Here is a 14,318-nt window from a genome sequence, read left to right as displayed (position 1 = left end):
GTCAAGGGCACAACGGTCCGTCGACAGGGTCTTGTTATGTCCTTTAGTGATAGAACTAGGGATGCCTCAATCGGCTCCTAAAATTCTAATCGAAAGAATACTTATGAATCCACAATTTCTAACTAATTACCCAACATACTAGCAATCCTAAGGCAATAATTTCTCAATTTTTAGCATGCCAATTTGGAGGACTATAAACCTAGGTCAAAAAAATTATCAGAAACATACACCCCCATTTGATTTAGTTAACACAACACCTCCATTCTGTTTACTATGTGAAGGGTCTTAAGGAATGTAGGATTAACGGGGTGAGTTCGTAGCATGCAATCGGGGTGAAACTTCAAAGATCCAACATTCAGAATCAAGCATGTAGTGTGGGAAAACAATAAGGAAATGTAGATGATTTAGAGATCATAACCACATACCTGATATTTGGAGAAGATGAAAACAAAGTAAGGCACACAACTTTGGTGATCAGCAGAAGAACAGTTGACTCCGACCGGAAGATTACTTGAAGAAGCAGAGAGATAGGAAGAGGGAAGATTAGGGAAATTTGGGGATGGATGGGGAATCTGATGTTTTGTGGAGAAGAAGAGAGTGTTAGGGAGTTGAATAGCGAGTAAATGGGGGGAGTGAGGGAAGGAAATGGTTAGAATGAAGAGGTGGGAAGTTAAAAGGTTTAAAAACTTTTAATAATCGCCGGTCGGGTTGGGTCAGGTTTACGGGTATTGATGCGAAGAATCCCCATCGATGGTCCGTCACAGGTGTAACGGTCCGTAATGGGGTCCATCATGGGTGCACCAATTTAGAAAAAATGGACAAACTTACCTGGGCATGATGGATACTTGCGACGTTCCATCGCAGGGGTGACGGTTCGTCGATGGGTCCGTCAATGAGTTCTGCAGACCAATTTTCTGGTGATGTGCTACCTACAAATTCAACACCCATGAAGCTATTATTTTTGTATTTTCTGGACACTTTTTGGACACGGACCCTAAACTATGCTCTAGCCAACACATCTAACAAAAAAAAAAGCAATGAAAATGCAACTATTACTAAAAGTCATAAAAAAACCTATAGTTTTCTTAGAGGATACAGATTGGGTTGGCTCCCAACCAGCGCTTGATTTAAGGTCGTGGCACGACGGAGGACACTTGATTACTCAGACTTCAACAAGATTATATGCCTCGATCACTTCATTTGCCGTTTCAGCATGCCCCAGATAGATTTTGATTCGTTGTCCGTTCATCTTAGACCGCACACCCTCCTTGTTTTCCAACTCAACCGCTCCGTGAGGGAATAGTTGGGTGATTCAGTAAGTGCCAGTCCATTTGGATTTGAGTTTGTGAGAAACAAGTGCAACCTAGTATTGAATAAAAGCACCAAATCCCCAACCATAAAATCGCGTTTCTCAATCTTTTGTTCATGGTACTTCTTCATCTTTTCTTTGTATAGGGCTGAACTTTCATAAGATTTTAGGTGAAATTCATCTAGCTCATTCAACCCGTTTAACCTCTGTTCTGCAGCCTCATTTCAATCCATTTTCAACTTCTTCATTGCCCACATGGATTTATGCACTGATTCGACCGGTAAGTGACAAGCCTTCCCATATACAAGTTTGTATGGGGACATGCCTATGGGAGTCTTGTATGCTGTCCGCCAGGCCCAAAGAGCATCATCAAGTCTCATTTACCAATCCGTTCTACTAGCGTTCACCGTTTTCAACAAAATCTGCTTAATCTCCTTATTTGACACCTGAACTTGCCCACTAGTTTGAGGATGGTAAGGAGTGGCCACATTATGGCAAACCCCATATTTCTCCAATAATCCCTTAAACAATTTGTTGCAAAAGTGGGATCCCCCATCACTAATAATAGCCCCTGGGGTGCCAAATCGGTAAAATATATTCTTTTTCAAGAACGCGGTGATACTATTCCCTTCATTATTTACGAGTGTGATAGCTTCTACCCATTTAGGCACATAATCAACCGCTACTAGAATGTATTTCATCCAATCAGAACTCACAAAAAGGACCATAAAGTCAATACCCCACACATCAAATAACTCAATCATACGAATGGGATTTGAAGGGAGCTCTTGCTTTCTTGAAATTCTGCCATCTCTTTGGCATCTATCACATGCCTTTGCGAACTCATGAACATCTTGATGAATAGTTAGCCAATAGTAGCCACATTGTAAGATCTTGTGAGCGGTCCGGATACCACTATGATGTCCACCTACGGGTGAAGAATGACATGCCTCCAAAACACTCAACATCTCAACTTCTGGCACACAACGCCGAATAAGCCCATCGACACAACTCCTATATAAGTATGCATCATCCCAAAGAACTTTTTCACATCATACATGAACTTTTTCCTTTGATGAAAGGACAAGTCTGGTGGGATGATATTGCTAGCCAGATAATTCGCAAAATTTGCAAATCATGGAATCATGTCTTGAGAGGCGGCCAACACATGCTCATCGGGGAAAGTATCATCAATTTTGGTTTTATCCCCCGACTCTCTCATTGCTTCACATTCTAAACGGGACAATTGATCAGCAACTTGATTTTTGGTCCCTTTTCTATCAATCACCTCAAAGTCAAATTCTTCCAATAGTAATACCCAACGAATCAACCTCAGTTTCAAATCCTTCTTTGCCATCAAATATCTCAAAGCAGAATAATCAGTATATACTATAACCGTAGTGACAAGCAAATAAGAGCGAAATTTCTTAAAATCAAAGACTACTGCAAGGAGCTCTTGATCAGTCACGGTGTAGTTCTTTTGGGCTTCATTTAGGGCTTTACTAGCATTGTAAATGAGGTGAAGGATTTTGTCCCTTCTTTACCCCAATACCACACCAAGAGCAACCCCACTATCATCTCACATTACCTCAAATGGCTTGATCCATTCTGGCAAAGTAATGATAGCTCCAGACACTAACTTTTCTTTTAACTCACCAAAAGCCTTAAGACAGGATTCATCAAAATAAAATTTACACTCTTTCTCAAGCAACTTGCACAAAGGATACGCAATTTTTGAAAAATCCTTGATGAACCTCCCGTAAAAACCTGTATGCCCAAGAAAGCTTCTCCCACCTTTAACAGAGATAGGTGGGGGAAGTCTCTCTATTACCTCGAATTTAGCTCGATCAAACTCTATACACTTCTCTGAAATGCGATTACCCAATACAATACCCTCTTTCACCATGAAGTGACATTTTTCTCAATTTAGTACTAGATTGCAGTCTTCACACCTCTTAAGAACCTCAGACAAATGAATTAAACACAACTCAAAGGAGTCACAAACCACAGAAAAATCATCCATAAACACCTCAATAGTGTCCTCCACCATATCGGATAATATCGACATCATACATCTCTGAAATGTGGCGGATGCATTGCACAACCCAAACGACATTCTCTTGAACGCAAAGGTCCCATATGGGCAAGTAAAGGTGGTTTTCTCTTGATCTTCCGGTGCAATAGAATCTGATTATACCCCGAATAACCATCAAGAAAACAGTACCAACCCTTTCCGGCAAGTCTATCCAACATCTGATCCATGAAGGGAATAGGAAAATGGTCTCTTTTGGTCAATGCATTTAAGTTTTGGTAATCCATATGCACCCTCCAACCAGTTACCGGTCTCATTGGAACAAGCTCATTTTTCTCATTGGGGACCACAATCATTCCCCCTTTCTTAGGTACACACTGAAAAGGGCATACCCAACTATTATCAGCAATTGGATATATCACTTCAGCATCCAACATCTTTGTAGTTTCCTTCTTCACTACCTCTTGCATAGGTGGACTTATACATCTCTGATGCTCAATACTTAGCTTATGATCGGGCATGAGTTGGATTTTATGAGAACAAATACCGGGAGGGATCACAATATTATTCACAATAGTCCACCCAATAGCTCTTTTGAACTTTTTTAACTCTTTCACCAAACTCTCAACTTGATGCACATTCAAATCTGATGAAATAATAATCGGCAAAGTGTCATCTTTTCGCAATAATACATACCTCAGATGAGGTGGTAGAGGCTTAAGTTCTTATTTTGGAGCCTCCTCAATAGACATTTTCGCGGGTTGAGATTTGCGATGTTGCATATCTAACTCAAATTTCTTTGGTTTAAAACGAACATTACCTCGATCAAGTGCCTCGACAAATGACCCATACTCTTCAATGCCATCACTATCAAAATTCATAATCACTGCCGCCAATGCTTCTACACCAAGATGCTCTTCAATTTGTAACTCATATGACTCTTCAACTCTGTAGGATATAGAAGATACCGATTGGAGCTCACCACTCCCCCTCATGGACCTACAAATATTGAACGTCAATTATTCATTGTTCAAACAAAATTTCATCTGCCCCTTTTCTTTATCAATCAAGGCTCTACCCATAGCAAGGAATGACCTACTAAGAATAATAGGCACATCAAAATCGGCCTCATAATCAAGAATCACAAAATCGGCTTGAAATATGAATGACTCCACTTTTACCAGCACATCATGCAGTATACGAATGAGCCTTTTTACCTTTTTGATCGACCATCAGTAGCTGCATCGCAGTGGGCTTTGGGTCACCCAAACCCATCTTCTTGTAAATTGAGAGGGACATGAGATTTATACTTGCCCCAAGATCACATAATGATTTCGCAAAATGTGATAGCCCGATTCTACAAGGAATAGTGAAAGCACACATATCTTTTTTCTTTTGCACTAGAGATCTTGTAGCAATGGCACTTAAGTGTTGCATTCTATCATCATCCTCAAAAGTGATTGATCTTTTCTTTGTAACCAAATCTTTCATGAACTTTTCATAATCGGGGATTTGTTCAAGAGCTTCTACCAAAGGGACATTGACAGAAAGCTGTTTAAACATAGTTATAAAACGCCGGTATTTACCATCCTCAGTCTTGTTTACTAACCTTTGTGGGAAAGAAGGTGGTGGTCTAGGAATGAGGGTCACCTTTGGGGCACCTCAACATCTTTTATCGTTTTATCTTCTAACTCACCACTAACCTCCACTACTGTATCATCATCTCTTATCACCTTTTCTACACCAGACGGCTTAGGTGGATCAATGGTTTGCTTACCACCCCAAGAAGTGATTGCCATAAAATACCCATCATTTTTTGGATTTTGGACTGTGTTTCTAGGAAGAGTGACCTGTTGCCGTGGGTTCACAGTTCCAGACAATTGGGCAATTTGCAACTCAAGATGCGTAATCCAGTTTGCATGTGTATCAAATTTCTGCCCTATACTTGCTAAGTCATTCCTTAACTCTTTAGTGTGCTCATCACTAGCATCGAACCTCATCATAATTTTTTTCATCATACCCTCAACTCGCGCCATACTACCTCCACAATCCGTAGGAGCAACTTCACGATTTTGAGGTGGAACATAGGGTCCACTCCTATTATTTCTTTTGCCATAGTTACCTTGGTTGAAGTTGTTGTCGCGGTTGTAATTACCATCTCGGACATAATGACCCTCATGGTTATAAATACCATAGTTTCGACCTTGGTTTCCTTGAACTTGGCACCAATTCTCCTGATTGGAGCCTTGGGCATTCGGTCGGAAACCCCTCGCGTCTGATCATTCACTACGTAAGAGTCCTCCTTACAGTAATATTCATCATTTGGCGGTGGTGGTTTAGACAAGTAGTTCACCGCATTTGCCTTTTCCTCACCTCCAGCAACATGTTTCAACACCAACCCAAGCTCAGTTCTCATTTGAGACATCTCCTCACGAAGATCATCTACGACTGAGTTGTGTGCTGATTGAACTGTGAAGGTGTTTCTTCAAGTATTTAACTTCCTAGTACTCAAATCTTTATTATTTTGAGATAAGTTCTCTAACTTGTAAACTATCTCGGCATAAGGACACTTCCCATAAGAACCACCCACTATTGTATCCAACAATGCTTTGTTACTATCATCTTGTCCCCCATAGAAATACTCTTTCAGAGACTCATCTTCTATGCGGTAATTTGGGACACTTCGCAAGAATGAAGCGAACCTATTCCAAGAACTGCTAACTGACTCTCCCGGTAGTGCCATAAAGTTGTTCAGTCTGTCGTTGTTGTTTAGTTTCTTAGACACCGGGTAGTAGCGTGTTAAGAAAGCATCCCTTAGTTGATTCCTAGTGAAGATTCAATTATAGGGGATCTCAGCAAAACCAGATAGCAGCCTCTCCCATCAGTGAGAGAGGAAAAACTCTTAGCCCAATTACATCTATATTCAAATCAGACCTCCCTACACAACTTTTGCACACTGCCCTTATGTTAGAGATATGGGCATGTGGATTCTCAGAAGGTAGCCCTGAAAACAAACCTCTGGCAGTGAGAATTTGCATCAGACTTCTAGTTACCACAAAAGTGTGGCCGTGTGGTAAAGGTGCAAGACGAGTGGCCCATTAGAGTCTGCTTTTCATAGCCCCTATAGTACTTTTGAGGGCGTAGAGCGGGAGGTTGTCTCTATATTCCACCTTCCTCACGAGTATAGGGTATTACAGAGTCATGAGCGTCGATCAATGGTGGCATTTGGGGGTAAACATCATCACCTTGAATGCCCAAATTTTCATTCATTCTTCTTAAAATACGCTCTAGTTCGGGGTCAGATTCAATTATGGGTATTCCTTTACTCTGTGTGTTTGGCATGCAAGGAAGTTAGACCTGTAGAAGACAAAAACAAAAAGAAAAATTAAAATTAGGAAAATGTTGACTAAATTTTGGTAATAAGCTTAAAGTTAATCTAAAAGTCACTTTCCCCCACAGCGGCGCCAAAATTTAATACGCTCAAATTTACTTCTCGAAAAAAAGTAAAACCGATCGCATCAAGTAAAGAACTCATCTAGTGAGGTTAGGATCGTTCCCACGAGGAAAATTGTTCAGACTTAACTTTATTCAATTATTACTTCTATTTAGTCAAATATTTTAAAAAAACAACTAACTAAAGGGGGTTTTGATTAATAAAAACAATTAGCTAAATTAAAGTAAAAAAGTGACAGGTTTAAGTACTTGAGTTTAATCAAGTAATGATAGTAACTAGGGTGTAAGTGTTCCCCATAAGCTCCTAACTCTGTAATTCTAGCTATAACAATCATTTTCTAGTGTCTTGCATGCAAAGTGATAAGTTAGGTATCTCTAAATCCTTGGTCGGGCATCTAGAGAATCTCACTCCGCACCTTCGTCCGGCTAGGTGTGTTGCTTTACTATGCCTTATCTTTACCTCACATTAAGTATCATATTCAATATTTGACTAAGTTGTTACTTCGTATCAACCGACACTAGCCTATTAAATCGTATACACTAAATCTATGTTGATAATTCTTTTCATATAAGCTACCTCCTTGGTTCGACAAGTAGCAATAAGGCGAGTTCTAACATTGGCCATCCGTTAAAAAAGAGTTCTAAGCGAAAGAATTAGCAATACATGCAAGACATTATTCTAGAAAAAAAATTGTTGTTTTAGCAAGATTTTACCTTATTATTTACCCATGGTTCCCATAACCCTATTTATGGAGTTTGGTTACCCATGCTAATAATAACACAATTCATACTGATAATATAAGAATTCATGCACTTACTTTTATGAGAATGAAGAAAATCCAGAATTTCACTTGAATAATTCACAAAAACACCAACAATTGATTCAGGAAAAGTATGATCAAATACCGAAATCAAGAGTTCAATACTTAAACAAGGGAACTAAAAAATATCGAAAAGTATAACCCAAAAATCGAGGGTTTTCGAACTATTTATAATAAAATCAAACCTAATAAAAGAAGGACTCTATTTAAGGCAAATCTGTCCAAAACACGTCTGAATCGACGATCCCTGCGATGGACCATCATGAACATGACTGTACATCGAGGGGTTCCGTTCCACAACAGTTAGAAAATTCTTGGAATTGGGTACTGGAACTACTCTCTGACAACCATGATGAATATGCAGGACGAACCGTCGTGGCTATGACGGTCCGTAGTGATATTCTGTAGTCCCACACTTGGTGAGACTTCCCCAACTTCCTTCAGCAGCCATTTTCATCTCACTACGGTGCCACCTACGGACTGTTACAGTCACGACAGACCGTCATGGGCTCTGTAGGTGGTCACTTCTGCAATTTCTGCTCAAATCCTCCGTATTCTCCTTTGGACAAATTTCCTACAAATAAAGAGAAACCTACATAAAAAAATCAATATGAAAAGGCTTTAGACACACACTAAACTCACAAAAAGTACATTGAAAGTATCATGAAACCATGGTACATCATAATCTCTGATTGCAACCGGCATACTTGACCTCTCGGAGGTCTTGTACAAGCCCTTACATATTATTCATCACATAAACATAGTGAAAATTAGTGCAGAATTAAAAACTTTTCACAAATATATCGTAAGTCTTTAAAAACTCTTTCATATAAAAGTAAAAGGAAAACTAAGTCTCAATTTCATCATCTTAAGACACAAGAATACTTGGGACACGACCCATACAAAATACTAATATAGAAATACTTAGTCTATTACAATACTTAGAATGAAAACATAAAAGACATATATGCCCTCGAGTCAAATGAGGACATACTTAAACTTCTCTTGAACGATGCTATTGGTCCAAGTCTTCACTTCTCAAAGCTCACCACCTACCAAGAAATATATAGATAGATAAAAGCATGGAGTTAATACAACCACATGTAATAAGTATGGCATTATGCATAAAAATCATGAAAATGGATATTTATTGGAAATATGCATCATTTTATTTAAAAATCATATTATAATCATAAGAAAAAAATTTAACAACTTAAAAGTACATAATACAACATTTAACCGATTTAACCCAATTTTTTAGCTAACTTAACAGTGAGCTATATTCACTGTACAGTGAATGTCTTCACTGTTACAGTGAATTATCTCTTTCATTTTTACACTTTCTAGCGTGTAGTCTTCTCACTAAAATCTATCCTAAGACCCACTTAAGCAATACAAAGAGAGACCGCCCATGAAACCTCCATAAGTATACCTAAATAACCCTCAAGAATGCTTATAATAAGGCACATACACACTTACAAGACATCAAACACCAGTGTAAGATTCTTCTACCAAAGGTGACTCTAAGTCTTACTTGAGTGATTTGTGAAGAGACCGCCCATACAATCCCTTACACACACACACTCAAGGGATCCTATATACTACTTAGGATAATATCATTCTCACTAAGAGTATCAACATATAGGTGATATGATATTCTCCTTCCAAATGCTATAAAAAGACTTACTTAAGTAAATCAAGAAGATAACATCCATGATTGACCTCTTCAAGATTAACTAAGTAATCCTTAAGACTACTTAAGGCTTAGATCATGTCCACAAAATCAACCAACTTCCCTAAACAGAGTCATCCTTAAAACTTCCAAACATATGACATCAAGAGATCATCATTTATGCCCTCTTCACACTTTAGCTAAGGAATCCTTAAGTCACTTAAGATTAGGTACTCAATTATTATATAATTCTTTACATAAGTAATTAGTTCAGTAGTTCATTAAAAGACTCATACATCACATAAAGGACATTCAAATAATAGTCTTAGACAAGACCTAGAAACTCCCAAAAACATCTTTAAAGCTTATTGTGCAATGTCTAGATAGAGTCCGATACCACCACCTAAACTTCTATAATGTTAATAGGTACTCTATATGATGATAATAGGCAATAACCAACATAGACCATGATATCAAGACATGGAATCCGGATTTCTATCCTTCTCTGATGAGGTTTTTCTACTTGCCAAGGGTCGAACTTAGACACATCCCATGTAGGCAGATGGTTAAGGAATATTAAGGTCATACTTTGTAATCTAGTCTCATAATTAACTAGAAATACTTCCCCTTGCCATACTCACTCGGTGCTAGCCTTCTTTCTCATAGAGTAATTCAGACATTAGGTTCACAAATAAAATGGTTTCATAACAAGTTTGTAACCCAATCACATTTACCCTTCCAAAGAATGTCCACTAGGGCTACCTCACAATTGTGACAAGAAGCTGATGATGACTTTCCTATGGATTAATATGATGTCATTCCATCTAATTAACCTTAACTCCACCATTTCTTTACTTTGAAGGATACCATTACGGCTTACGACTTCAACAATCTTAACCTTACCACTAAATCAAGTTTTTCACATAAAAGACCCTCTTAAGTTCATTTAAGGTCACATGTCATTCATATATTCAAAACTAAGAGTTATAACACCCTAAATAAGGACATCACATATTCATTTTCATATATACATCAACCAAGGGGCACAAGTCAACCAAGATAAGACACCACATACTTTACTTTTAACTCATAAAAACAAGTCATTCCAGAATAGCTTAAAACAACCTTAACATCTTCAAGTCATACTATATACTATCATAGCATCATCAATATAATCCACATATACCCATATATTCAAGTAGGAATAACCAAGACTCTACCCTAACACTATTCACATAATGTCGAAGTCATAGTCTAACAATCAGCTAAGACAACATGAAAGAATTCATATATTACTTTACATGTAGATAGATATTGTCATGCTTCACATAATCAAACTACAAAATTAGTCATATTACTTCAAGTAGTTTCCAATAGGCCATGATCAGCTTATTGCATAAAGTAATGATGGCAAGGCCACACCGATTGCAAGTAAAACACATAACACCGCCACCATAAGTGGACCATACCAATCACAATATAATCGAAGTATAAATAACATCAAATTAAAGGAAATAGGGCAGGATACCCCCACATCATCCTCAACACTTGAGTCCAAAGTGAAATTACTCAATTTGATAACACAAGACCCTTACCCAAGGCCATAACCAACAATTCAACATAAAACAACAATAGTCAATGAACTAGGTCAATTCAATGTAAATTCATCAATCTAACACAACCTATATATCAATTTACTACAATTATTACATCAATAAACAGACCACATAAAACTACATAAGCATTCATCAATATTAGATCAATTCAAGTAACCCAAAACTTAGTCAAAAACTAGGGTTCATCCAATTCATGGGTTCATAGGTAATTTAGGTTAAAATCATAAATAAAATAACAATAAAATCATTATTCAATTTTTATAAATCATTAATGCAAGAGCCCATGGTAGAATCATGAAATTAAACAATTCAACTTTGAAAACATTAGAAAACATCTTGAGAATTGGGCTCCATGATGAAACGAGTTTCAAGGATCAAAAGCCATACCTAAATGATGATAATTCTTTAATATGATGAAGATTTTCCACTAAAAACGCCACACCAAGCTCTTCCTTGATTTTTGGACTTCAATGGAGTCTTTGGGAGAATTCTAAGGGATTTTGGGGTTTTATTTTTGGAAAAACGAAATCTTCTAAGTGTTTAACACTTATGTACTCGTTTAAAATAACCAAAATACCCTTAATAAACCACCAATGCATCCATTTAGAAGTGGGGTGAAATTACAACATCAAGCATCAACTTAACAGGGAGCTGCGTGTAGGCCACAGGTTCACAGACGACTGACCCATCGACGGGGCGTCAATCTACTTGCGGATCATGATGTCCACCGTCTATTGGGTCAGATCTTGGAAAATGGAAACTTTACTTTTGAGGCTAAGTCTACAATGACTCCCAACACCTACGGAGCGTCGACCAGGCCACTGGTCGTCGATTGCCCTCCGTAAGTGGAATGCCTTTTTGCAGTTTTTGCCACCAACATGGGTCCTTCCTCAAGGACCCTTGGTAGGTCCTTGGGGATGTTTTCCAGGAAGTTTCCAACCCAAAAATGATCATCTATGAGTTTAATACCTCTTACATAAATTTCATTAAAAATGAACACCTAAAACTCGATGAAAAATGCCTAGACACACAAGATAATTTCAAGGTACACCTTTCGAATGTCATGGACATTCTTGGATGTTTGACCTCCAAACTCCACAAAACTTGACACACTGCCTGTACATGCTATAATAACTCATTTATGAACCTTATAACCTCAAGAATAACACATAAACACCTAGAACCACATATGAGGCACGTAGGTGACTTAGTTATCGAACGACTTGGTCATCCCTTGACGTTTGACTTCCAATGCACCTATACTTTCGCTAGTGCTTCTATACCATATATTAGACATATTTAGGAAGTTATAACATCATTACCCACATGTTAGGCTCTAGTTCACCTAAGTCATTTCGGGGACTTACAAGTTGTAGACGTGGGTCTAGGACAACTCTGAACTGCTTCTCTCTTTTGGGTATCAACCCTAATTCCATCACCAGAAACTATGTTGAACAAGAATGCCATATACTTAAGACAAAACTCACATTTTGAGAACTTTCTATATAACTCTTTATCTTTCAAAGTCTGGAGGATTATTTGGAAATGACTAGCATGATCTTCTTCATTCCTTGATTAGATTAGTACGTTATCAATGAAGACGATAACAAACATATCTTGATAAGGTTTGAAGACTCTATGTATAAGATCGATGAAATTTGCAGGCACATTCGTCAAACCAAAGCACATGAACAAAATCTTATAATGTCCATATCTGTTGTCCTTGGAATATCACATTCCCTAACCTTGAAATGATTGTAACCTGATTTAAGATCAGTTTTTGAGAAGCAAGAAGAGCCCTAAAGCTGGTAAAAAAGATCATCAATCCTTAGAACAAGATATTTATTCTTGATGGTAACCTTGTTCAACTGGCGGTAGTTTATACATCCTAAGGCAACCATTGTTCTTTCTCACAAACAAGATCGGAGTGCCCCAAGGTGAGATGCTTGGTCAAATGAACCCCTTATCTAACAAATCTTTCAATTTTTCTTTCAACTCTTTCAATTTTGATGGTGACATTCTATATGGTGGAATAGAGATAGGATGAGTATCTGGAACGATTTCTATGCCAAAATATATTTCTCTCTCAGGAAGGACTCCGGGTAGATAACTAGGAAAGACTTCCGGAAACTCTTTTACTATAGAAACTGTCTGCAGGGAAGGCATCTCAACACTTGAATTATTAACTCGGACTAAGTGATAGATATAACCCTTTGAAACTAACTTTCTCTCCTTGCGGTCCATACCTAGAATGACATCAAAATCTACTGTGTCTAACTTAACTAGGTCATCCATGATGTTGTTGTGATTAATGGAAACATTACAATAAAAATAGACTCTTTTTGCTAGAATAGACTCCCCAAAAGGTGTGGAAACATGTAAGGGTTCACAAAGTTTCTGAGGAAGAATTTCAAACTTATTTGCAATATAAAGAGTTACAAAATAAAAAATTTCTCCAGGGTCTAGAAAAGCATAAACATCAAAAGTGAAGAGTTTAATCATACCAGTGACAACATCTGAAGAGTTCTCTTTCTCTTGGCGATTAGTGATCGCATAGAGGCGGTTTTCCCCTCCGCCAGGACTAGAACTAGCTCCTCAAAGTGTAGACTTGTATGGTGGAGAAACTGATGAAGATTGGGCTCTGTTGCCTGAATTTCAACTACCTTGCTTAATTTAGGACATTCTTTCATGAAGTGTCCCTTTTGACCACACTTGAAACAACCTGACTGACCATAACGATATTTACTAACTTGATTTCTACCACACACCACATACAAGATTCCAACTACCTCCTTGTGCCATACTACTTGGGACTGTGCTGGTCTAGCTTTGAAGTTCTTCGAAATATACTCATTATACTCACCTCTATTTTCGAGCACAGGTACACTAGAAGATGAGGGTGCATGCCCTTTTTGTTTTGGAAAAGATGGACGGTTAATACTACCTTTCTGCTATCAAGACTCATTCCCCGTCTTAGCCTACTTGCTTTTATACTCTTCTCTGTCACTCAACTTCTTCTCTTCAACCTGCTGCACATAGACCATCAACCTAGATATGTCCATGTCACCTCTCAGCATCACATCCCTGCCATCTTTGCTTGATGAACGACCCAAGCCAGTGACAAAAAAGCTCATTCTTCTCCTCATATCCTTAACTATTTCAAGAGCATAGCGGGACAATTACGTGAACTTCAACCCATACTCGTGCACACTCAAAGAGTCCTTTTTGGTGTATGAAACTATCGTACCTTATCCTCTTTCAATTATAGGGGAAAGAAACACCCTAAGAAAGCTTCTTCAAAATAGGCCCAACTCGGATGTGGCGCATCATCATCTCTACCCTCCTTCCACTGATCAAACAAAGTCCCAACAACTTTTTCAGTTGATATGCTGCTATCTCAACTCTTTCATCATCC

The 14,318-nt window shown here is 38.1% G+C and overlaps 1 protein-coding gene across 1 annotated transcript; it reads right to left on the bottom strand.

Moving 5' to 3' along the window:
• Window positions 1–1,689: 1,689 nt before the first annotated feature.
• On the bottom strand, window positions 1,690–14,049 carry LOC138342021 (uncharacterized). The gene is made up of 10 exons (XM_069294202.1): window positions 13,886–14,049; window positions 5,925–6,166; window positions 5,533–5,810; window positions 5,045–5,191; window positions 4,543–4,892; window positions 4,162–4,340; window positions 3,538–3,987; window positions 2,893–3,076; window positions 2,476–2,811; window positions 1,690–2,323 (listed from the first exon to the last, which is right to left on the bottom strand). The coding sequence occupies exons 1-10, from the start codon at window positions 14,047–14,049 to the stop codon at window positions 1,690–1,692; spliced, it is 2,964 nt and encodes a 987-aa protein (XP_069150303.1).
• Between the last annotated feature and the right edge of the window lie 269 nt (window positions 14,050–14,318).

The sequence above is a fragment of the Solanum lycopersicum genome, chromosome 2, assembly GCF_036512215.1.
Source record: "Solanum lycopersicum chromosome 2, SLM_r2.1".
Taxonomy (NCBI): Eukaryota; Viridiplantae; Streptophyta; class Magnoliopsida; order Solanales; family Solanaceae; genus Solanum; species Solanum lycopersicum.
Note: the sequence above shows the minus strand (reverse complement) of the source record. Positions and strands in the feature narration are given on the sequence as shown.

Coding starts and splice junctions, on each gene's coding strand:
- LOC138342021 (XM_069294202.1), bottom strand. CDS start 14,049: ATGAGGAGAAGAATGAGCTTTTTTGTCACTGGCTTGGGTCGTTCATCA. Junction 4,341..4,542: donor AAAGGTAAAAAGGCTCATTC/GTATACTGCATG, acceptor CAATATTTGTAG/GTCCATGAGGGGGAGTGGTG. Junction 3,077..3,537: donor GGATAGACTTGCCGGAAAGG/GTTGGTACTGTT, acceptor TTGGGCATACAG/GTTTTTACGGGAGGTTCATC.